The sequence below is a fragment of the Ixodes scapularis genome, unplaced genomic scaffold, assembly GCF_016920785.2.
Source record: "Ixodes scapularis isolate PalLabHiFi unplaced genomic scaffold, ASM1692078v2 PGA_scaffold5__190_contigs__length_132052651, whole genome shotgun sequence".
Lineage (NCBI taxonomy): Eukaryota > Metazoa > Arthropoda > Arachnida > Ixodida > Ixodidae > Ixodes > Ixodes scapularis.
In genome coordinates this window covers 59,010,946-59,034,732 of record NW_024609880.1, presented here as the reverse complement: position 1 = coordinate 59,034,732, position 23,787 = coordinate 59,010,946, and the positions used below count along the sequence as shown (strand labels likewise).

The window sequence follows — 23,787 nt, the reverse complement described above, 5'->3', positions numbered from 1 at the left end:
AGGCGGTGGCGGTGTATCGGGTGTCGTTATCGGAGTCATCGGACCGATCTACTAAAATTCTCCATTGTCTAAATCGCAAAGCTGTGAAAGTCATCATGTCATCTAGCCAAAACTAGAATAAGAACTGATTTATGTCCATCTTACTAACCTCCATATATTGCCAGGCAATAGCAAAACATAGTTGTAACAGTAAGGTGATAATTAAATAATAAATAAGGTTTGGCTCCATATTCTCTTTCCTTTGGTTATGAAGAGGTCGAGCCTCGGTTGAGACGTTGGTGAATACAAACAAAGCTCCTAGTATATAAATATAAGTACTAAAAAAAAGGACACTCATAACAACTTAGAGCGGAAACGCACGTTTGCCGTGTGTACCTTTTTGGTGCCGTTCAAAACCGCATGGAGCACGAACCGACTGCAGTTTACTCCGGTGTTCTCCAGATAGACGCCCGCTGATGCCACGGGCAGCGAAGGGCAGAGTACTAAGTAAGCCGCGCTATGGCCCCACTCACGAGTTACACTCACCCCTCAAGCACTGAATATCAAGTCTACGTCAGCCACCATTATGTTTTATTTGTAAAAATATCCGCTTGAGATGAGATGCGTCCTGCTGGGGAAAAACAGAAAAAAGAAGAAAGGAAGACTATTACCTTTTTCCAAGTGCTCGCAAAAAGCTGACACATAAAAGGCTGACTGAGATGCAGATAACCAGGCTGGAATTCACAAATAAAGAGGGCCAACCCTAGAGGTTAAGTAGCTTTTAAAACGGCGTCAAATAATGTGAAAGATGCAGAAAAATATACATCCTGTTTTCTAAGAGAAGATGATAAGTGTGCAGCGACGAACGAGGATGCTTGCGGCAATAACACCTTCACATATTATCACATCTCTTCTAGTGGATTTTAGGGCAGACGGAGCGTTGTCTCTTGTTGTGACATTATGAAAATGGTCGTAGTCCCTATAACCGAGAAGGACATTGTTAATTTTTTTTGTCCACTTACCACCTCGAGCTTCTCGAAGAGGCACACAATCACTTGTGTCCTCCTCCAAAGTTTTCGACCGCAAAGAAAAAACAAAGGGACTAAAAAAAGCAGATATAACTTGCCAACCCTTTCGTCGTTTACCCTGAGACTGGGGGTTTTCTTAGAAGAGCAGAAGAACTTGCCCCCTCCCTCCTTTTTCTTTTTTCTTTTTGTAGAAATGTTTATTTGGATTTTTTTAATTGTTGTTAGGGTCTAAAAAAAAAATAGATTCAGGGGCTTGGTGTTGCAAAACAAAAAAGGCATTGCGGAACTGAAGAGTGCCAAGCCTCCCTTTGCGCTGGTCAATTCGCGTGACAGTGTCACTGCGCTCGACTTTACCAAATTAAAAACAACCCTTTCTTTAGAATGGGGGGGAAGGGGGGGGGGGGGGTTTGGTCCTGAAAAAAAATGTAACGGATTACAAGGAATCCGTTACGTAAAAAATGTAACGGAATTGCTTTAAAATTACTCTAGAAAATATGTAATTATTCCGTTACTAAATTACTGATATATGTAAGGGATTACAAGTAATTTCGTTACTTGTAACGGATTACGTACAAGTCTGCTTAGCCCAATCTTTTTCTGGACTGTAAGCAGGCACTGTTGAGAGCTTTGTCCGGAATAATAAAGGTAGGAAAAAGTTGCAGTTGATTTGTTGTACCTGTGTGATAATGTGTCAGAAATAAAACCAAGATGTTTGTCTGAAAAAAAAATTATATCCCTTTCTTCGAATGCAGAAAAATTAATTCGACTAATCTTGGGTTGGAGGGAGGGTGGGGGGAGGATTTACACATACTACGATTCTCAGTTCGTACCTATACACATGGCATATATCTGATGGTATGTTGAAAGCCCAAGCAAGAAAAGGCTCACCAGCAAAACCGCGAAAGCATATCGACCGTAGAGGCATGCCGAACTAGTGCCATTTGGTCGTAGCGCGAATGGGCAAAATGAGAATGGGAACAGTCGCGAAAACGACGATTCAGATCTTATGAACCGGTTCAAACGAGGCGGAAAAATGTAGAATAGAACGAAATGTTCAAGGTCCGAATGCGAATAGGACGTTTTCAGATAACGGGAAAAATTATAATCAGCAAGTTGAGAAAGACCTGATTAGCGTCTCATGAGAAGGTTCAAGTAGTAAAGGAGAAGGACCAAATGAGAATGGGACGAAATGCGCAAAGTTCAAATGCGAATGGGAAGTTTCGAGATTCACCCATGTTTGAGTAAGGAACATGTAATTTCATCTTTGATTGTAAGTTTTGTCACGGGGATGAATGCACCTTCCTCGACAAGTATAATGGTAACGTCCTTGTAGGAGCTTGCCGCTATTTGTAACTACAGAACATGGGAAAAATGGATTGAATTATTTTTAAGATGACCGCTTAAATCGGTTTCTTAACTTATCGCACTGAGATCTATTACAGAGGTGTACGATGCTGGTGCAGTCATTAATTGAGAATATGAACACATAAAACTTCCGGAGTCAAAATAAAGAAAATAAAAAAGGATTTTGCCTATGGAAAAATTATCGATAAGCCTTTTATCTCAAGATATTCAGAAAATTGTTGTGGGCTGATCTTGGCGTTTACAATTATTGAAAAAAAAATATTCAATGAAAAAAGAATGAAATCGGCCTACCTATTCTTCACCTCGTTTGGCCCAAATAAGCGCCACAGCAACATACGATATGTTTAGTGTACTTGCAAAGTATAGAGAAAACATTTTTTTTTATCTACTCAGGTTAGCCAATCTTTCCACAATCTTATCAAAAGCTTCAACCAACTTCAGTCACCTCTGTAGTAAATCCTAGCGCAGAAAGCTAAGAAACCGATTTATGCGTTCAGTTTAAAGTGCGTTCAATAAATTTCGCCCACGCTGCACCTAACAGCCTAGCACTTCTGTTTTTTTTATTATTGACCCTGGAGTTGCAACTCTCCCTACCACCAACATGTCAAACAAGCTTCGGAGTTTAAGAACCGGAGCTTGCGTAGCCTGTTTACCCTTTGCCTACACGCCCAGTTTTTACTCTCGAACTACGCGATCCTGAATTGACTAGATCAAATACTTTGTCGTTTGACTGTGTTCCTCCTTATCATTCATGATTGATAAACATTTGCCGAAGGACTTTCAATGGTGCTTGTTGGATTCATTGAAACACTACTCCCCATGCCTTGATCTTAATGTAGAACCCAATGGGGTGCCCATTGGGTTTGACAACCTCCCTAAAGCGCGGTCCAAACCGACACGTATTCCGGATTCGTATACCGGAACCCGCATGAGCCCGCTTCCTGCTCCGACGTCACAGCACCGTTTTTGCTGGTTCCGACATCAGTATTTGTAGTTCAAATATCTCAGCTTTTACGTGTCCCATATTGTGACGTGCCCATAATGTGACGTGAGTGGCCAATCACGGGGCGCGCTTCCTTCCCACCGCTGACTGTGTCTGACTCCACTAACGCCAGCAGCGCCGAGCCGCCTAGTCCTGCAGAGTCGCCGTGCGCGGGGCTCAGGATCGGCAGGGTGCAGGCTTCTCGCAGTGATCACTCTGCGCCGAGTCACGCCTCTCCCGTTGCAAATGTATTTCGATATTCCCTTTTCTGCGTGGTAGTTTTGGTGTGATGACGTGGGAATTCACCGTTTCTGCCGTCGACTTTTCAGCGTCCACGCGCTTGGTCGATCGGACCGAGCGTGGTGACGAGGTGCCTGTCGATACCGGTCGGCGCCGCTTCTCCGTTCGTCAAGCTGCGTCGCAAACTCGTGGTGCTGTGCGCTACCCTCGCGGTGGTTTCTCTGAGCGTTTACGGCGGTATACGCTCTTGTGCACGGTTATTTCGGTTTGGTGACATTAATATTCACCTGGTCCGCCCACGACTGTTAAACGTTTCCCCTCTTTGTTGACCCCAGCGTTTAGACGAAATGCCCGTCGAGACCAGAGGAAGGTTTTTTGGTCACCACTTCTTCGTTCGTAAAGTTGCGTCGCAAACTTGTAGTGGCGGGACCTTCCCTCGTGATAGTTTTTGTGGGCGGCGTGAGCATGCTGTGCTCACCAGCGCTCGAGTGACGCCACCGTTTGCTGCCTCACCGGTTTTCGTTTACTCTGTTGGGGTTATTAAACGAAGCATGCCTACTGAAACGTCCCCTTTTAATAGGTATTTATCCGTGTGTGTAATGTGGTGTTCCGGTAAAGTATCGTAGTTTTCGATTAGTCGCGTGGTAAATGAGATAAGAAATATGATTCCCTTGTACTACCACTGTCGCGCATTGTGACTTCGTGGTAGCAAATTACAATCGTGCACTGCCATAACCCTTTTAGTTTCGACGACAGGGAGTAGAAACCGGCCGAGGGTATCGGCACGACGGTGCCGATACCCTCGACCGGCAATGACCTTCGTGCCTCTGATCGACATTGCCGATGTCACCACTACGCGGAGCTGAAGACATGCTATTCTTTTTTGACATTGAAGGCACTTGTAGCGGCCGGCATTACACTGTGGCCGCGAAGTACCTCTGCCAGCCTCCGTCTCCCAACGTATCCTCTCCCTCCTTCACTCGTATTCTGAATAAGCCCATGTTTTCTGTGGAACCACTCAAATCAATCACGTAACACCTCTGTCCGTATTTCGTGCGCCGGAACAGGTGACTTTTTTTTTTTACATGTTCAGGCATGCGAATCGTGAATATCCGTCTTTTAAAACGGCGTTTAAACAACTGTATTCACACCTGCAACCTTTCACCACTTCGACACAGATCTTAACGCGTCTCTCCTTCAGAGCGAGCATTAATTGGTCAGTATGTTAAATACATGTTTCGTAAAAAAACATCATTGTTGCATCCTCAGGTCAGTGGTCCTCACTTGTAGTTCTCATCGTATCATGGAGAGTTTTGCGTGGATTTCAGACGCCTCAATGAAGTCGCCAAAAAGGACGTGTATCCCCTTCGCCGAATCGATGACGCTTTAGACACCTTGCAAAGATCTGAATACTGTTCTTATTCAGACTTACGTTCCGGATGTTGACAGAAACCGATATATGAGCAGGATCGATCAAAAAACAGCTTTCATCACTATTGACGGACTCCATGAATTCAAAGTCGTATCGGTTTGTACATGCAACGCTCCTGTAACGATCGAGAGAATCATGGATGATTTATTGAGAGGTTTAAATGGCAAAGCTGCCGGCTTTATATGGACGATTTTTTTTATCTACTCCGCAGCATTTGAAGAACATCTCTCACGATTGCACTTTGTCCTGGAATGCATTAAAACAGCAGGCCTCCAACTTAGCTCCAAGAAATGCCCTGACGCTTGCCGCCAAATCAAGATCTTGGGACACACTGCCAGCGCACACTGTAGACGTCCTGACCCCACCAAAATAAAAGCTCTCTCCGAATTTCTCCGCCCACTCAACGTCAAACAACTGAAATGCTTCTTGGACCTTTGCTCATACGTTGGACTCTTCACTCAGCATTTCGCTGTCCGGGCAGCACCTCCTGCTCACCTTCTCTTCAAGAAGAGGCCACTCGAATGAACGGAATATCAGGATATATCTTTTAGTTCCTTGAAGTTATACTTAAATGGTGATCAAATTGTATGTCATTTGGACCCTCGCTCTCCCTCAGAAATGCATTTGGACGCAAGCGGATATAGAATAAGCGCAGTCCTCATAGAGAAAAAAAAAGTAGGAGCCCGCCATCGTGTACGCTAGCCGCGCACTTACTAAAGCGGAAATGAATTACTACGCCACATAGAAGGAGTATCTGGTTATAATATGGGCCATAACTAAGTTCAAAGCAAACCTCTTTGGACTTCGCTTTCGTAAAGTCACTGACCACAACACCCTCTGCTGGTTGTCAAAGATCAAGGATCCATCAGCAAATCTTGCTGGACGGTCACTTCGTCTACTGGAATATGATATCTAGGTAGTCTACAACGCAGGCCGCGCTCACCAAGACGCTGACGCTTTGTCTCGCTGCCCTCTACAATCTACCACTCGCGATGACGATGATGCCACTAAGATACCTCTTCAAGAACATTCTGCAGAGATTGACATCTCCACGGAACAACGAAACGATCCAAAACTGCAAAGTGTTATCGAACTTTTGAATCATACTTTTCCACGAAATAGAGCAGCGAAAATTGCAAATATATATATGCATATACACAGTTTACCGTGTTTTATATCATCGTAATTATCAGCCCACAAGACAACCACTCCTTCTTGTGATTCCCCAGCATTTACACTCTGACATACTTATCTCTCTCTCTCCATGATGACTAAACCGCCGGACATCTGTGTGTTTATCGCGCATACAACCCGGCCCCTTCTCGCTTTTTCCGGTTTGGCTTATGCAAAGAGTATCCACAGGTATGTCACGCCATGAGTAGCTTCCCACCTCCGTAAAACATTTTCACTCGCACCAGCGGGCCATGTTCGTTCCATTCAGCCACCTACCCACCCCTTTGAAAGTGTTAACAGTTTGCTTGAGTCCAAAAAAAAAAGAAACATGGATAATCGTTACCGTCAAACAGTGATTGTGTCCACGGTACTTGGAAACCCAAGCACTCGCGGCACGTAATGCAAAAAGAGGTAGCCTCATTTTTTCTTCACATCATCGTTCTCAAACACGGATACCCAGGAAAACTTTCCAGCGATCGAGGTCGTGTCTTGCTATCTGCAGTAAATCAGAACATTCCTCGATACTGCCGCCCCACCCATTGTGCCACAACCACCTACCACACGAATATCACTTTAAAGGGTCGCCTGCTGCGCAGTTCCATATCAAACAAACTCCGATTAACTGTATGTTGGGACACACTTGTACCTAGACCTACAATGCATCTAAATGTCAGTTGAACCACAGTTGAACCACAGGAATCCGCTAATACTGTATCACTAAGCAATGAAAACCTTCGTTGATAATGCAATTCCTGCAAAGATGCAAGCAATCTGGGCAAGAATGACGATAATAATCTCTGGAAAATTGGAACAATGACGCAAACGACAAACAAAACTTTTTAAGGACAGGTAGGTGACTGGCGCGTGACCGAAAAAAGCCGCATGGTCCTGGTATCAAACCAGAAACCTCTTCATTTCCAGTGGCGCGCTATACAAACTGAGTTAACCAGGAGTTAGACGTCAGTAGAGCAAACGGGGTTCATCACCTGCCGCCAGCCTAACACCAACAAGGATGAACGGCCTGCACTTTAATGGCCTATTCGTCTGGGGCAAACCGCACCCGTCCAGTGCAGTAAACTCCTTCCACTTTAGTACGCGAAAGACTGGTGGAAAGAGAAGGAAGCTCCCCTCTCCCCTCTAGCCTTCCGTGTACCACGAACCGCACTGCACCGGTGCGATGCGGGGCCCAAACGAATTGGTCATAAGGCTATTATGATAATTTAACTAATCCAAAGGTGCAAGCTGTGTTTGGAGATTCGTGCTGCCCTTTGCCCTTGTCCAGAGATTATGATCGTCAAACCTTTCACATCTCCATACGGTGATGATGCGTGGAAGTGCAAAACACCGGTGTCTACTAACCGTTTCAGCTTCGTTCTTCCACTTTAAAGGTAATAACAACAGCAGCTCACGAAAGCCCGAAAAAATATTGAAGTTTACATGATACTTGCTTTGAACCGCCGGGTCATCACGATCTGCACTCTGTCAGTCACCTAAATCAAGAGCCTTTTCTAAAACACGCGCACATAGTCTGCAAAATGATCCCTCTGTGCCCCGGCAGCCGTTAACTACCATCAACATCAGCAAGTAGTAGATAAAGCGAACGGCGCGTCAGCTAAGCGCGCTCTTTGACACATTGTGGGTGCGTTCATAATGTTTTGGCTGATCACGGTAGGGAAGAGCGTTCAAACGAAGGTTTTCAAGTTAAAGCATATAAAGAACTGAGCGTCTCGACCCTATAATAAACTTCAAGACAATTCATGATTTGCACTTTGCTTTATCTCCTAAGTCAGAAAAGCCTGATTTTTTACCCACAAACCGTAACAGCAATTCATAGGATTATACAAGTCAGCTCAGGTCCACATTGTCTTAGTATCCTGAAAATACAAAGCACTATTAAGCCATATCTGGAATTTCATTATGTTATGTGATCAAAGTAATGCTTTAATTTTAAAGACACATAGTTAAATCATGCAACATGTCAGGAAAACTAAGCTAAAGTTCTAGTTTGCGGATAGCAAAATGGTTTGAATGAATCTTAGAAACAACATGCTACGACAGCAGATTTCGGTACTTTATACGGCTAGTCAATGAATCCAAAATTCTTCTAGAAAAACTAGCTACGTTATGCCAGCATGCAGTGTTTTCCGTTCAATGTATCCTGAATCAGAGTATAGTTCGTTCGCCATCGTACCACTTAATTGTTGCTTGACATCAAGATCGCAAAAAGCTGTAAACTCTGAAACCCACTACATAAATCTTAATGTTGTAGGAATATAAACAACTTTTGTTTCCGGTATAGGTAGAATATTGAGCCCATTACTTAATCTTCAGAAATTTGTAATATTAGATTATTCTACTTAGGAAAAATATAACCAAGTCCACTACAGATTCCAACTGGCCACCCACAATCTGTTAAAGCTTGTAACATTCAATTTATTGAAATTGAAATCATAGAACAAAATATCTGGAAAAGGTGAGGGGAAGCATTGCAGAGGATGAACGGCACTAGAGACAGATGCGGAAGACAAGTGTAAACCGTTTACACTGATCTTTGTATGTACATTGGAGCAATCCTTCAATAAAATGAATCATTGCAACCAATAAGGACAATGCTATTTAAGGTTAAAGGTCAACTCTAAGAGCTCTTAGATTTGTCAAGGGTGTAGGTGAGGGGAGCGCGGGAAAGAGCGACGGCAATGGGGGCCACACGCTGGGCGGTGGTGTAGGAGACGGGTGTCTGGATAGCGTGCACCACTGGGACCTGCTGGGCAACCTTGACTACGACAGGAGAAGCTTTGACTTCGACGGGGGCTGGGGCCTCCACGGAGGCAGAGACGATCTGGGCATCGGCTGGGTTGGAAGACTTGGTGCCTGGCTCGTTGGTCTCGATGGTCACGTGGAAACCTTCGGCGTCGGCGACGTACTTCACGGTACGCTGGATGCCATATGGGTCGGTGTAGCTGTAGGATCCAGTCTTGACGTTGTTCTCATCTCCGGTCTCTTGCTGGGTGATGCGAGTGCCGTTTTCGTTGGTGCTGTCGAAGCCGAAGCTGTAAGGTTGTGGTGGCTGCACGCGGGTGGTAAGGGAACGGTTGATTGGCAAGGGGTGGGGGAAGAATAAAGTTAGGAATTATTTTTATACTTTTTCGGCTAATTTAGAAAGCTATGTTGTAGTGTCTGTTCTATATGTGTGAAAGATTCAATTAGCATAAAGCTTGAGGTCATAGAGCTGATAAAGTGGCACTTCTCAGGATCTGGTAATGATATCATAAATAAAATTTAACAAAACAAAAAAAGTTGATTGTCTTACTATTTCAAAATTGTGTTTCTAGTTAAACATCTATTAATTTACAAAAACAGAATGTTAGGGCTATGCCAGACAATTTAACAAAAATATCTGCTGACGTTTTTTTTTTTTTTTTTTTTTTTTTACATTTAGAAAGTTTGTGTTAACAACAAAACGAAGCAAAATACTATGAATAAGTCTTACCGGTTCAACTTCAACGTGCTGGGAAGCCACGCACACGACGAAGCAGCACAAAAGCACCTGAAAAATAACATTACCATATTGACCTCCTCTCAAAATTTAAATGAAATCTCGAGATAGATAACATGCTCATCAAATAATAGCACTATAATCTAATAGCGCACCTTGCTGAACATTGCGAAATAGATGTCTCCTCTTGCAGAGATGCTGAGTGGATTGTGATCTCCGGATCTCTAAGTGGCTTTTATACTCGGCTTCCAGGTAGGTTCATAATAAGTGAAACCAATACGTATGTACAACTTTTTAGCACAATTGGACGATTTCAGAATTTTAATGCAGCGTTTCCGTCAAAGGTCAACGATACGTAGTGCTCTATTTTATATTTACCCAGAGATTATTCTTGTCAGCTTCTAGCGATGCCAAAAACCAGAAATTCCAATTAATAGACAACGAAAGCGACTATAGCATTGTAATTCAAAGCGGCTTCATTAAAAGCCGCGTATATTGACCTCTCTTTGCTGTTACCCCGATCATTTTCCTCGTAAGATTTCTTGTTTTCCTTTAAGGGCAAAATGAAGATTTGAATGCAAAATTGAAAATGTTGTCACTTTAATTCTCCGGATAAAAAATGCAAATATTGTACAATAAGCAAATTACATTGACAGGAGTTTACGTTGCGTAGTCCTCATGTGTTCTTTGAGTAATCGATAAGCCATCGGCGACAACAAAAACAAAAAAAAAGATGAAAAACACATTTTTTTCAGATTTATTTTCATGTAGTTGATAACGCGTCAATTATTTCGCCTGCGTTGTTTTTGTTTTTTTTGTTTTCTTTTGTGGTGCAAATTATTTATCCGGTAACTGAGTGCCATTATTTCCAATGCGAAATCAGGTATAAAAGCTTAAACCTTTCTGAGCTCAATGTCGGTTATGGTTTCGTGACTATAGAGAATAAATTTCAATGAATTAGCTATTTCCAATTTTTTGTTCGTCGGTTTATTATTCTAATTAGCTGGAAGTAATACACCTAGACGCACAGGGAAAACGCAAATAATATAAATTACACCTCAGTGACATTCATCTCTATCTATGACAGCCGATGCGCCTCTAAAATAAGATAAAATAACTCTGTTAGGATATGACGCACTCTATAAAATTAAATATATGTGTCCTGTTTACTTGTAGAATCTGTAAGCAGTGTTCACCCTTTCCTTTTACATCATGAAGCGGCTGGCAATATTGTAAATAAAGAGATAAACAACCGAACGAACAAACATTCGTGCCTCGAATAAAATACTTTTCAACAGTTGCTGGAACAAAACATTTTGTGTTTTTTCCTAAAACGTGAAGCAACGAGATAAAACTTAATTTATATTTGATTACATCTCTAGCCTACATGTAGAAAACAGTATGTCTTCTTCATTGCGTGCTAGTGAAGTTATATATATATATATATATTATTCAATCCATCATACAACTCTAAAATGTGTCACCTAGTCAAGGTATACGGTACACGTAGCAGGGCGCGTTGGATAGACTACAGTTCACACGTCTATTTTCAGTGTTTTTTATACTTTCTGTGTTAGCTGTAGTCAAGGTATACGGCCTTCAAATTCGTCTGCTTTCTGCGAAACTCGTGCGTATATTTACCCACCAAACCTGTCGAGGTGCTTTTGTTTCTACCTGCCTCAATCATTGACGCCGCGCGCTTGGCCTGCCTCATCAGGCGTTCCCTACGCATTCTCAATGGTGCCCTTTAAGTGTCATGCTCCTCCTTGCGTTCCGATGCACGAATGATGCATTTTGCGAGACTTGCTCGCCGTATAAAGTGCAAAAAAATAACTTCATTATCATAAAGTTATTGTTATGGACAGTGCAATGACAGCTTTACATTGCATAGAGTACAATGATCGAGTATCACAGCCATCGATATCACAGGAAATAATATATTTCCAAGGCAAACTAAATCTTTTTTTCCCTAATTATACTAAACGTGTTCGAAGAAAAGCTTCATGAATATAGCAAAAAGGAAACAGGTTAACTTCAGTATCTATGCTCCGGCCAAGCACGAAGAAATAAGGGGCCACGCGTAAACAAATATCTTCGCCAAGTATGAAACGTTTGGCCCGTTGGTGATGCGTAATATTTATAACTTTAGATGTAGCGCAGACATGCCGCTGCCTGAATGAACGTTTGAGGGAGCATCAATACAACGTACATACAATCATATCAGGGCATCTCAGCGTGCACTGCAAGAATTCTAATTCTGCCCCAATGTTCACTGACAAGGACGTACTAAACAAAAGTAGAAAAAAGATTAAGCGGGAGATACTTGAGGCTAGAGAAGTTAGTAGTTTGAGACTGCAGTGCGTCAGCACCCGCTCCGTGTCATTGACAGATAAAGAAATACATTTTGGAGACCGAAGGAGAGAAGTGCGTGTTACTGTCGATGAGTGTTATAACAATATGTTTGCTTTTAAACGGTGTATACCTGGGTTTCTTCAAAGGATATTTTTTGTGACACCGGTTATATATATTAAGTGACTAAGGAAACAAAGTTCAGTTCTAAGTTAGCGCTGTCTCTCTGTGCGTCTTCGTTGTTCGTATCTTGTTGCGCTTTTTAAATATTATATCATGGTGCCGAATTTTTTTTCTTTTTTTCTTAAATTGGGCATGGTGTTCCGTTTAAGTGTAGTTCCCAAAATACGAATATTCTGTAAAAATATCTTTATTTCTTGGGTGGCGACAGATACATACCGGTTTCATGGATATTTCACTCATTATCTTTCGCTTATATTGCTTCTTAATTTGAATTTTACGTTTGCGTAATTATACATTCACACTTAGATATGTTTTCTTTTGTTTTCGTCTTAATTCTGAGATGAGATGAATGTATAACTATGTGCCTGTTCAAGTGTTTATCTACTTTTTTTTTTAAATATCCCCACTTTTTGTTTTATTCTGGCCTCTCTTTTCAAGTCACTATAAGTAAATCGTGCATCCTTGCCCATTGCCCTGCCTCGTCATCCAGTACTACCTGGGATAAATTATTTAAGTAAAACCAAAACACCTGTCTTCCTTAATTAGAGTTCTTAAACCAAGCATAACCTTATTTATATGGAGCAAGTTTCCAATGTAAAAACAAACGGTAAATCTACTTGTTTAAAAAAAAATGACGAACGTTCCTTTGTATTGTTTAGCTTCTGTCAGCAAAGAATTTTCCCAAAACAAAATTAGGAAGGTCATCACGCAGGTCGTGTTTTTTTAAAACACGTTTATTTCTTGAACAACACAGAGTAAAAGACTAAACAGCAGCGACACGTGTTTTCACCAATAAACAGGTATTATAGAAACAGGACTTCGCACGACAGGCCACAAAACACTCCCGCAATCCATATTAACACACAAAGCCAACAGAAAAATGGGACGGACAGTTCACGACCGGGCAAGTCAGAGGAAGATGAAAACGAAACAATCGCTTTGAGCAGCTTAGTAATTTAGACGGACAGAAATTCGAATCGAGGCGTCCCCCAAGACACGCCCCGGGCATTTTTAGACGAGATGATCAACCAGGAAGCATCAAAGTGGCCGTGTATCCTGGTTCCCGCACAGAACGGCTTTTTCACGACTCAGAAGGAAGGACGGTGCTCGGCAAATATAAAGAAGAAAGAGGCCTCCGAAGTCGTCGTCGAGGATCGCTTCAGAACTGGGACGAATTTAGCGGCTCTTTGCTTTTCCCAGGGTGTACGTCAACGGGGCGTGCGTCAGCTGCACCGGGTGATGGGCGGTCGCGTACGAGATTGGCGCTGCATGGAGAGCGACAGTGCCGCCGCCGGTGTGGACGGCGTGAAGTACCGGAGTTCCACCAGCCTGGACAGCGTGCACAACCGGAGCCGAGTGCACGGCGTGGACTACAGGTGCGGCCTGCAGGGCGTGGACTACCGGTGTTGCCTGAACGGCGTGGACGACAGGTGCTGCCTGAACGGCGTGTACGACAACAGGCCTAGCCGGGGCCGGGCTGGCGGGGGCGACATAGTCGGGAGCGTTCGAGATGTATTCGGCATCCCCGGTCACGTGGCTCTTGGTACCGGGCTCGTTGGTTTCGACGGTGGCGCGGAAACCGTTCTCGTCGGCGACGTATTTGACGGTACGGGCGACGCCATTGGCGTCCGTGTAGCTGTAGGATCCCACCTTGGCGTTGTTGGCGTCGCTTGTCTCCTCGCGGGTCATGCGAGTGCCATACTCGTCGGTGGTGTCGTAGTTGAAGTGGTATGGTTGCGGGGGCTGTCGATTGAAGAAAAAATAGTTCGCGGGTTAAGTTTGCGCATTGGGAGGCAAAGGAATGTGTTTCAGTTCGCTGAAGTGTTTGAAGAGTTTATCAAAGCTTGAAATGTTTGAAAAGTTTATCCAAGCTTAAGATAGCCGGTGTTACAACCGTAGGTCTTGGAATCGTGAACTACTAGTTCGAGTTGTTGTAGCAAACTTTACAAAGTCTGCTATACTGGAAACCCTCCACAATCAGTGGGCGTACTGTACTTGGGCAAGATAATTATTGCAGTGTTACCTAATCCAGGATGACATCACTCATATTAACCACATGGGAGCATTCGAAATTACTTATCTCACTGCCGTAGCCTTCTGGCCGTATTTCGCAGCGGGTACTCTCTGCCTTCCGCACAGTAACTAGCACTCAAACGTCTTAAGAACATGCAGCGATATAACCAGGCGCCTAGGCTTGCGGTGTATAACACAAGATGCCCATAAAATTGCGTTTCCGTTGAGAACAACAGTTCGAAGTCAAGAGCACACGGAGTAAACCGCATTTTTTGGGAAATTTAGTTTACATTTTTCTAGCAGACACATAAGAGAGTCCAGAGTCTCCTACCCAAGATATCAATTCAATTTGAAAGATTTATTTATGACACCTTTAACTTCCCATAGCCTCGTAATGAAACGTTCCTTTTCAGTTAACTGCTGCTCGACGGGGTGGTACATGATAGGTGCAAAGTTGTTCTGTGCCTGCATTTAGGGACCATCACTGACAATCAGCATTATGCTTTAACTATTTAAAACTTGATTATACGCGGACGTTCTGAGTAATGCGTGCTGACTCTCAGTTCAGAGGTCGGCTCTTACATTGGTACACTTATAATTATGAATGCACATGTTTCTTCAGAGCCCAGTATACAATCAATATGTTTCAAGATTGTCGAACCAGAAAATGTTTCGCCTTCTTTTATAACTAAGTCAGGCAACTTACCGCCATCGGAAAAAGAAACTCTCAGAAAATAGTTGTGTTTATGTTCAAAATAACTTGATAACACGTTGTCTATCAAGATGAACAAGGAGTTTTAAAATATTTTTAACAATTTGGCATTTTATAAGTTATTATCAGAAATAATTTCTTAGGTTCTATTTCAACTCGAACCAAAATATCTCGCACTCGCCCTAGAGTTTTATTCACTATAACTAACAACCAGAATTTGTGGTTACATTTGGCTCTACGCGAAGGCTTTGAAGCACATGTAAGAAGTTCTGATTAGCATTAGTGTATTCTCACTTTTTGTCTGTTATACTTTTAGTTGGAATTAATAAAGCGCCGACGAACGTGCGACTAACGACATGAATTTGCTCTTATATAAAATACCCTTACCACATTCCGATTTTTTGTACAAAGATTCCTATGGTTGATAAAGAAAATAATGGACGCGTTATTTTCATACTCACATATTGCTCAACGACAGCCTGAGAAGCTACGTAAGCGACGAGACAGCACAGTAGAACCTGCAACGACACGACGGTTGATTAGAAGAACACTGGCTACTCAACTCCCTGCTGTAATCCAGTGGGTCAAACGGTTTCAGGTGGAACAGGTTCCGAACTTCAAGCACCTTGGTGAACATCGTGGACGAAGATGAAGGCAGTGGTCCTCTAGGCTCGATGATCAACCAAACTCCGGTTGATTTTTTGCTCGTCCACTCGGGGCTTTTATACTAAACCCGACGCATCCCCTCAAAAATCCCGGGTCTTAACTTTGTCGTCACATAGGTTCCTCCAATTGGCGGGAACGGGAGAACTTTATTATAATTAAAATTACTTTTTTTTTTTTTTTTTCAAATTTGGAAGGTCCTTTTTTTTTTGTGACGAGACGGGGGGCAATGGATGACTGCCACTTGCCAGGGCTGCGGCTTCGCGATCCCATCTCGAAAACGCTGCAATTTATGTGGAATCTCCTTTCTACGTGCGTCGCGAACCTCATTGTGTATACCCCGAGAAGTTGTCAATACGAAGAGAAAAACGCTATCTGATCGACTTTTTGTCTAGAGCTGGCTGAGGTTATACAAGGGACTGGTAATCCTCCCGAGCCTGGTGATGCGGGCCAGGGCTATTAAAAATGCCGCGTGCCTTGAGAAGCGACTATCGCGTGGAAATGGTTCAGGTAATCGAGCAGAAAACTGGCCGGCGTCCTAGACGATGGGCCTGGAGGACGACGTCTGCTTGTTTGTATTGTTGGCGACACTCAGCGTCGTACGCATTTTAATGAAAAGGTCGTTCTATAACCTTGTGGGACTATAATATGGTGTTACTGTCGCGTGTGTGGTCCGTAGAATACGCGCTCTTTGTGGTCTATCTCACGCATTTTTTGGCTGTTCTTTCGCAAAAGGGATTGTACCTTTTTGACCATATAAAAGGTTGTGGGCAAGCTTGTTTAGTCGCAATTTTGTTTACTTTTGATATTGGACTTGAGCCTTCAGTACAATCATTAAACTAACAGTATTTGCTTCCGAGACTAGGCCTTTCTATTACCAAAATCTCGCACTCACCTCCTCTTTAGCATTAGGTCGAAATGTGGGTTAACTTCGACCCTTCCTAGACCTGCATATGCACCTCCAAAAGGTTTAACTTTGTACACGCATCTATCTGTTTGGCGTAGTGCTTAAGCTAATAGTACAAGCTCTGAATATTTTCATTGTAATTGTAATTTTCATTTCATTTTTCATGCGCGTCGCTGCAGTGCCTCCAACAATCATAAAGCACGAGTTGAGTTTTGGCAAAGCTGAAGTGCTATAGGATGGTCTACACCAGTACAACTAAAACACTTTTCAATCACATGTGTCGAGGAAATAAATATTTCTTTTTTCCTGTACATTTTATTTCTTGAGAGACAGTGCCTTGAGATTATATGAGGTGGTGGTATTATCATTGGCAACATAAGAAGCGCGAGGTATGCCCAATATGTTCAAACCTCTTACTTTGTGATTACTTCCTCTTGGGTCATTTGGGCTAACATCACAATCTTATTCGCTCTCGGCCTATACTAAGATAATCAGGTCACGGTCTTTATGCCCATACATCCTAAGACAAATGGCGTCATCCCAGCCCATAATACTACTTTAATATTTTATTCAGATAAATTTAAAGAAAGAAAATAAGTTGTTTTATTTTCTGCACGTTTTATTACGCTTTTTACGTACTTGCATAGCAAAGCTGGTTCCTCTTTGTATTTGTAATGACATGTACATTACAATTCATTCAGCACAAATGTAAGAATGAGATATAAGACAGTAAAGCACCTAAACGTGCAATTCAAATAAACCTTACCAATTAACGAAACAAATAATGAATTCTAGTTTACCTTAACTATTACGCGGTATTTTCGTGTCGTAGAACTCTTATTTGTTTCTGGCGTATAAACACTCAGAGTTAAAAGTTAGAAGCAGCAACACAGTATTTATTGAGTTCATTCCGTTCATACAATTGGAAACTACAACCACTGTAGGTGCCTTTCCAAACGTGTACTTTAGCGGCCAGCATTGTGATAAAAATAAAAAAAATTATTGTGCTGAAATAATTTAAAAATACAATCAGTTAAGGGGCCTTTCCGAAGGTATACGTCAGAGGTACGTTACCACCTAAAGCAAACCGTGTCGTCCCGGCGCCCCCACGCCCCGCTGCAACGGCAGAATCAGGAACTTGCTGCGGCTGCACCAGGAACGAATGTTCGTTGAAGGTAACAGGAGCCACGAATCTAGCCGCAGACGGAGACGAAGTTGGTATCGGAGGCAATACAACCGGAACAGGGGTCAGTGCCCTAACTGTAGCCGGAACCAGTGGTTTAGAGCTGGCCAGATTTGGGAGGCCAACTGGGTGGGGAGGCTCAACTGCCTGGGAGTTGATCTGGACACCCGCGGGCGCCGACGTTTTGGTGCCCGGTTCGTTGGTATCAATAGTCACTCGGAATCCGTCCTTATCAGCGATGTAGTTGACCACCCTGTAGAGTCCGTTGGCGTCGCTGTAACTGTAGGAACCTCGCTTGACGTTGTCTTCGTCCCCTGTTTCGGACTGGGTGAGTCGCGTTCCTGATTCGTCCGTTGTGTCGTAGCCGAAGGAATAGGGGTACGGAGCCTGCAAATAATGAAATAATTTACGAGCAGAAAAGACCGATTATCCGCCATTTAGGAAAGAATTAAAAAAATAATAATAATCTCAGTCATCCACGTTTTCCGCATTATCTACATAATTTTTTTATTGGAAATCACAAATTATAAAAAGCTGCGATGAAGCTTCAGGAAATGGCTAAGCAAAGTAACGAGTTACATAGAGTATTTAACCACAGGTTCTGGTTTGCATTTAAATAAAATTTTAATGAATAATGGCAATTGAGGATGGAAGATGACACGGCGATAATTTAAAGGATGCTCTCAGAACCGAATTGACTAGAAGAGAGTATCTCTTCATTATGATATGGGTGTCACAGTGGTATAGTGTCAAGGCCAAAAACGCCTAACATTCTCACTCCGCGGTATCATAAATCGCATCGCTAGTTACGCCTTCCAGATTATAAACTTTGGGCAGGTTTTCCTATAAAGCATGAAACATTGAATAGTTCGTCTTTGTCATGCAAGAGCGAAAATTATATAACACAAGAACTAAAGACTATACTTCGTTTCACCTTTAGTCCGGACATAACGAACGCGACGAGCTGGTTGGACAAATTAAACAGGGTCAAAATCTGAAGTCGCTGGGCCTTCCGTGTACATGATTGGCTCAACGATAATGAGACATTTAGTGAAACTTGACGAATATCATGGTGGTTCACTTTTGAAGTTGCTTGATTTGTCCCATCAGCTAGCAGCGTCAGCTCTGTCCGGATGTTAATCTTTCTCAGTCCGGTGTACATAATAAATATCAATGTTTTCAAAGTGTGGTGTCGAAAAAAGCACGTGTGGGAAGCTTTTACACTTTTTTTTCAACGTGTATCCTTAATTTGAAGGTAAAAATCGGGAGCGATAAAATACCTATTGCTGTACTAATGTGTTATTTCACCGGGATCTGAGCAACGTGCGTATTCTGACTGTACACGTAGTATTATATAGTAAATAAAGATAATAAATACAAATTGACATATTTTATAACAATTCGTGATAATAGAAAGATAGCTAATTCTATTAGCTAGATAACTAATGCTGCTGCTATCAGTCGTCGAGCGTATTCCAACCGCACTCTTAATGCGGCGGGAATATGCTAATAAGATCTCATATACACCACACATGTATCCCTGTGACCATGGGTAGCTTTTGCTTTGCATATCAATTGAAAAAATGACAGGCTAATAATTGGTGCTTCCTAGACGTCTTATGGTAATACCATAGGTGAGTAAATTAATCGTCACACACACTTTGACTAGTACATTTACGCAGTTTGCAGTACCGGGCTCTTACAAACCCAAGCTGCAACGACCAACAGAGAAAACTTTAATCGCGAAAGTTATTGTCTAAGCGCCTGGAAGAGTAAACTTATCTGCTCCGTCCCATATAACGTCAGAAGGCGTCGAGTATACAAAGACTCAACCCTCTATTTACAATTATCATAAGCATACAAATGTACATATATATATTTTTTTTTAAAATTTCTAAATACCTCAAGGAATAAACTAAATGCAACCCATTTCTATATTGGATCTTGCTAGTTTCCCGCGGTGCTGCGGAAGCCTCGGGAGGGAGAAAGAGGAAAGCCACTTAAGACTTGTGAATTATTACCTGCTAACATTAACACTCTTATGCTTCTACCTTTGGTAAAAGTGCGCGCAACTAATGATATAACTATAAAAAATAAAACGTTAATTGTGCTGCGTCATCCAGAAGCAGCTGTCATTCGCTTTGGATGTGACTAGGTAAAGCATTATCTACGATATACTTTTATGATTGTGCTCACACCGTTTGCAACGGTACTTACATAGACTCCGGAATCGTCATTGTGGTCTTGTGCCATGGAAAGGCCGAGCAGGCTGATGAGCAGCGCCTGTTCCGATCATTGCGTTACTCCATTGCAACAGTTAAACTGTTTCCGTCGGACATCGCGCGACGTCCAAAGGAAAAGCAGATGGGCGATGTTTCGGAATTTGTATGTCACTAATATTTAGACAGAAATGCTGGATGGGCGATCTCTCAGGGGCGGGCGTTCTCTCGGGACTTTAGACTCAATTTCACTCAAAACTTCGAGTGCAACCTACGCTACAGAATCGAATGGAGCCGATCAAGCCGTGCAAAGGTGCATCGTAACGCCGCTCGTTGGCTTTTGTGAGTTTTCGATCCCCAGCTCGGAAAAAGGGCGTATATTCACTGCGTGTGATTGGTCTATTCGGTGGAAGGGAAACGCGGAAAGACGACGAGCGCTGTGCAGATACACTTTTGGTGCTACCTGATTGGCTCCATCGGGATCGTAACGCCGGCTGCTCCCGCAGTGTAAGTAAGACAGATATAGACCAGATATTGTACTTACAAAAGGTTGTAGAGTTAGACCGTTGTAATGGGTACAACACGTATAATGTTGGCGATTCTCAATGGGCCATGTGTTGTTTTTTTAGTAACGAGCGCCGTCTGGGGAGTTGTCTACAAACTTAAAAGGAAGGGACAGCTCAACATGCCTCATCCCGTCTGAACACACGAGCATAGTGCCGTTGTATCGGTTTTCAGTTCTTTTTTACAACCCATGCTACCTATACAAAAAAAAAAAAAAAAAAAAAACGAAGCGTCAAAATAGACTAAATACGTTCGAAGATAGATGCTGACAATGTTGGTCGAGGACGGTGCCCCGCGAAAATGGCGACAGCGAGAATATAGGCCTAGGGAGGGAGTGCACGCATGCGCAGTAGCTTACTGAAAAAAAAAAAAGAGGTCCATCGTGTTCTCTATTCTCTTATGTTTTATGCTTAGCGCTTTAAATTTAACGCAAGGGTGGAACTTTACAGTGTCCTGCGCTGACAAGTCAGGGGCTGAATGCCTCAGATCGTCTTTTTAACCTCCCTTCATTTTTTGTTAGAATTCACTGGGGTTAAAAGTAACAAGAACAATACTTGCTAAAAGAGAAACATGGAGCCTATACTTGTAAAACAATTTAGTGGCACCAAGCCGTCGTGCTCATAGTATGTTAGCCATAAGGAGGCTCTGCTTGAAATTCTGATCAATAAACTGTCCTGAATATTTTACAGTTCTATCATTAACTGTTACGCCTAGTGTCTTAACAGCTTACCTCGAACAGCATCTTGAGTTCGATTATGTCCACAGCCTCTTTGTCCCGGATCTCCGTAAAATGCTACAGAGACTGCATTGGCTTTTATACCTACACCTAGTGCATGCCCGAAGAAAGTGCGCTCAATATAAATCACGCCATAGATTCATAACGTACTTATCGTCGCTTGTCTGGAGTTGCATCAACCAAAAAACAGGAATATGAAACAGACGTTCGATGCCCTCTGAGGTAGCGCTGTGCCAATATTTCCACACAGTCGAACGCGTCTTCACTACGCCCCCAATGGGCATTTGAAGATGGAGTGCTTCCTTCCTTTCTGTAAACATTAATTCTCTGCGCCTCGGTGCGATGAGGCACTTGCCGCGTCTTCTAGCTCTAAAGTCTGCTTGATCGAAAAGCCCAAAGTCTCCGCGCAACCCACGCAACAGAGAACGGCTGCTGCTCAGACAGGAGGTGACGTATTCTCGGCTCGGAGACCCTTTTCGCGAGAAGTCAAGGCAATTTGCTGCCGCCAGACACGTCCTTATGTCTGTTTCAGTAACTTCCTCGGAATCGGGAGCCGAAGGTATAGAAGCATTCCGGACGTGTGTTTGATGAATAACATGATTTGTATATTTATCAATTTGTAAACATTTGACATTGGCACTGGTTGCGTGGTATTCTGTGATCTATGCCTGCACAAACAAGGATATTGGGGGAGCATTTGAACAGGACGTGCGTTATTTAGCAACATTACCTGATAAAAAGAAATGTGAGGAGAAAACGATTTTCATCCTCAAAGTAAACAGACAGTTTAAACAGATAAAGACATGAATATCTACCTCTCCGTCGCTCGCGTAGATGCAATGATCGCTGCCAGCTAAGTATACCACTGGAACGTAAGAAACCGGAGTACTCTTTTGCTCGGCATATTTAATCCTTGAATATTTTGAATGCAAAAAAAATTGCTTAATGTTTCTGTAACGTTCACATCTATTACACAAGAGCACTTTTCTTTAAAGACACTCATTTCTGATCCATTACTTCTACCACCGATTGAAATGATTTATCTTTGGTACACAATAGCATGATTGTTATGTAATTGCTAAATAATCTTTACGTAATAAACATAATTGTAGTTGAACCACATAACTAAGTTTTTGTGTGTGTGTGTGTGTGTGACCCTTCGTTATCTATCGTTACAATGCATTAATATCGTTACTATGCGCTCCTTAAGGTTCCACGGAACCTTAAGGAGCGTATAGTAACGATATTTTATTAAATTTGACTGAAAGAACGAAATGGGTAACATGCTGCGTCCGTTGTAAAGCTCATTTAAGACAAACATCACGTGAGCTATTATTAGTTATTAATTGAATGAGATAAATGTCAGACCGTGGCTCGCGGTTTCCGATGAAGCCTATAACTTCAGTGGAATACCGTCCTCAAACTTCGAGACGGTGTGTTGTACCTGTCTTCCCATTTTTTTTCCCTTTTGCTTTAATCAACAAAGGAAATGTTAGAGTAAACTTTAACTTGAATATAAAAAATCTCGCTTTTTTATATGAGGAAAGTTTGTGATCAATTTCTTGCTTAGGAAACTCCTAGTTTCTATCCCTGAATAAATAATTGAATAAAACTCAAGTTTCATCCTCCTTTAGAATGTCACACAAATAAAAGTATATCACGAAAATTTGTGTAGGTGTGGTCAGAACATTCAGAGAATGACTCTGCGGCGTAAAAACAAAGGGCAGCACAGTGGTGCACGCGCAGCAGTCGAAGGCAGGTACATTCCTGCGTCATTATGCCAAAGGGCGTCGCTTTGTCAACAGTTAAAACTGCGCTATACGTGTTTGTTTGACCACATGCACGCGCACAATGGTGATCTCTCCATACTATAGCCAAAGCTAGAGAGAACATCAATTTTACTTTGAACTTGGCATATCTAAAACAGAGACCTCCGAAATGATTTAGAAGGCTCATTTCAAAAAGCGCTGAGGTGTGCGAGATTTTTTAAGTGGCACTCGCGCCTCAAGAATGGCAGCACGTCACTGAAGTCAAGGCGAAGTCGGATGAGGTCGCACTACCGCCCTTCGTCTTCCACCGATGTCCTGCCGTTCCTGAAGCGCGAGTGCCACTTAAAACACTTTGCGAAATCCACTGCTTTGACACAAGCCTGCTGAACGACTTCAAAGGTTTATGTTTTATATTTGCCGAGTTTCACGAAACCTTGATGTTCGCTCTCGCCCTGGTTTGCAGTCTTTCGGGAAATCGCCATTCTGCCCGCGCACGTGGTCACAAAAGCTGGTGTTGCACAGCTCTGAATGTCCAAAGAGCCATGCCCATTAGTATGACGAGACACAAAGATCCCTTCCCTTGACTTCGATCTGTGCGCTCATCGCTGTGCTGCACACTCTTTTTACGGTAAAAATTAGTCTCCGAAATCTTTGATCACACTTCAAGTGCCCGCAATAACGTGCCATTTTTTGCTTAACTATTCCATGATTAATAAGACGGTTAAAGACGTGAGTTGCTTAATAAAAAAAATATACTCAGACTAGAAGTAATGTCTACACGCAACAGTGAACAA

The 23,787-nt window shown here is 42.6% G+C and overlaps 3 protein-coding genes across 3 annotated transcripts; all 3 read right to left on the bottom strand.

Moving 5' to 3' along the window:
* Nucleotides 1-8,678: 8,678 nt before the first annotated feature.
* Nucleotides 8,679-9,887, bottom strand: LOC115330522 (cuticle protein 16.8-like). Its single transcript, XM_029992364.4, has 3 exons — nt 9,851-9,887; nt 9,690-9,746; nt 8,679-9,266 (listed from the first exon to the last, which is right to left on the bottom strand). Exons 1-3 carry the CDS (start codon nt 9,860-9,862, stop codon nt 8,835-8,837), a joined length of 501 nt encoding a protein of 166 aa, XP_029848224.2. The 5' UTR covers nt 9,863-9,887; the 3' UTR covers nt 8,679-8,834.
* A 3,492-nt stretch (nt 9,888-13,379) lies between these two features.
* Nucleotides 13,380-15,601, bottom strand: LOC115330523 (cuticle protein 16.8). The gene is made up of 3 exons (XM_029992366.2): nt 15,578-15,601; nt 15,414-15,470; nt 13,380-13,970 (listed from the first exon to the last, which is right to left on the bottom strand). Exons 1-3 carry the CDS (start codon nt 15,587-15,589, stop codon nt 13,404-13,406), a joined length of 636 nt encoding a protein of 211 aa, XP_029848226.2. The 5' UTR covers nt 15,590-15,601; the 3' UTR covers nt 13,380-13,403.
* A 1,794-nt stretch (nt 15,602-17,395) lies between these two features.
* LOC8036259 (cuticle protein 16.8-like) lies at nt 17,396-19,982 on the bottom strand. The gene is made up of 2 exons (XM_029992365.3): nt 19,923-19,982; nt 17,396-18,092 (listed from the first exon to the last, which is right to left on the bottom strand). Exons 1-2 carry the CDS (start codon nt 19,956-19,958, stop codon nt 17,556-17,558), a joined length of 573 nt encoding a protein of 190 aa, XP_029848225.3. The 5' UTR covers nt 19,959-19,982; the 3' UTR covers nt 17,396-17,555.
* Between the last annotated feature and the right edge of the window lie 3,805 nt (nt 19,983-23,787).

Bases quoted from the DNA above. Each gene is read 5' to 3' on its own strand.
- LOC115330522 (XM_029992364.4), bottom strand. The intron at 9,267-9,689 runs GTAAGACTTATT...ACCCGCGTGCAG, and splicing joins AGCACGTTGAAGTTGAACCG to CCACCACAACCTTACAGCTT.
- LOC115330523 (XM_029992366.2), bottom strand. The intron at 13,971-15,413 runs GTGAGTATGAAA...TTCAATCGACAG, and splicing joins AGGCTGTCGTTGAGCAATAT to CCCCCGCAACCATACCACTT.
- LOC8036259 (XM_029992365.3), bottom strand. From the start codon at position 19,958: ATGGCACAAGACCACAATGACGATTCCGGAGTCTAT. The intron at 18,093-19,922 runs GTAAGTACCGTT...CATTATTTGCAG, and splicing joins ATGACGATTCCGGAGTCTAT to GCTCCGTACCCCTATTCCTT.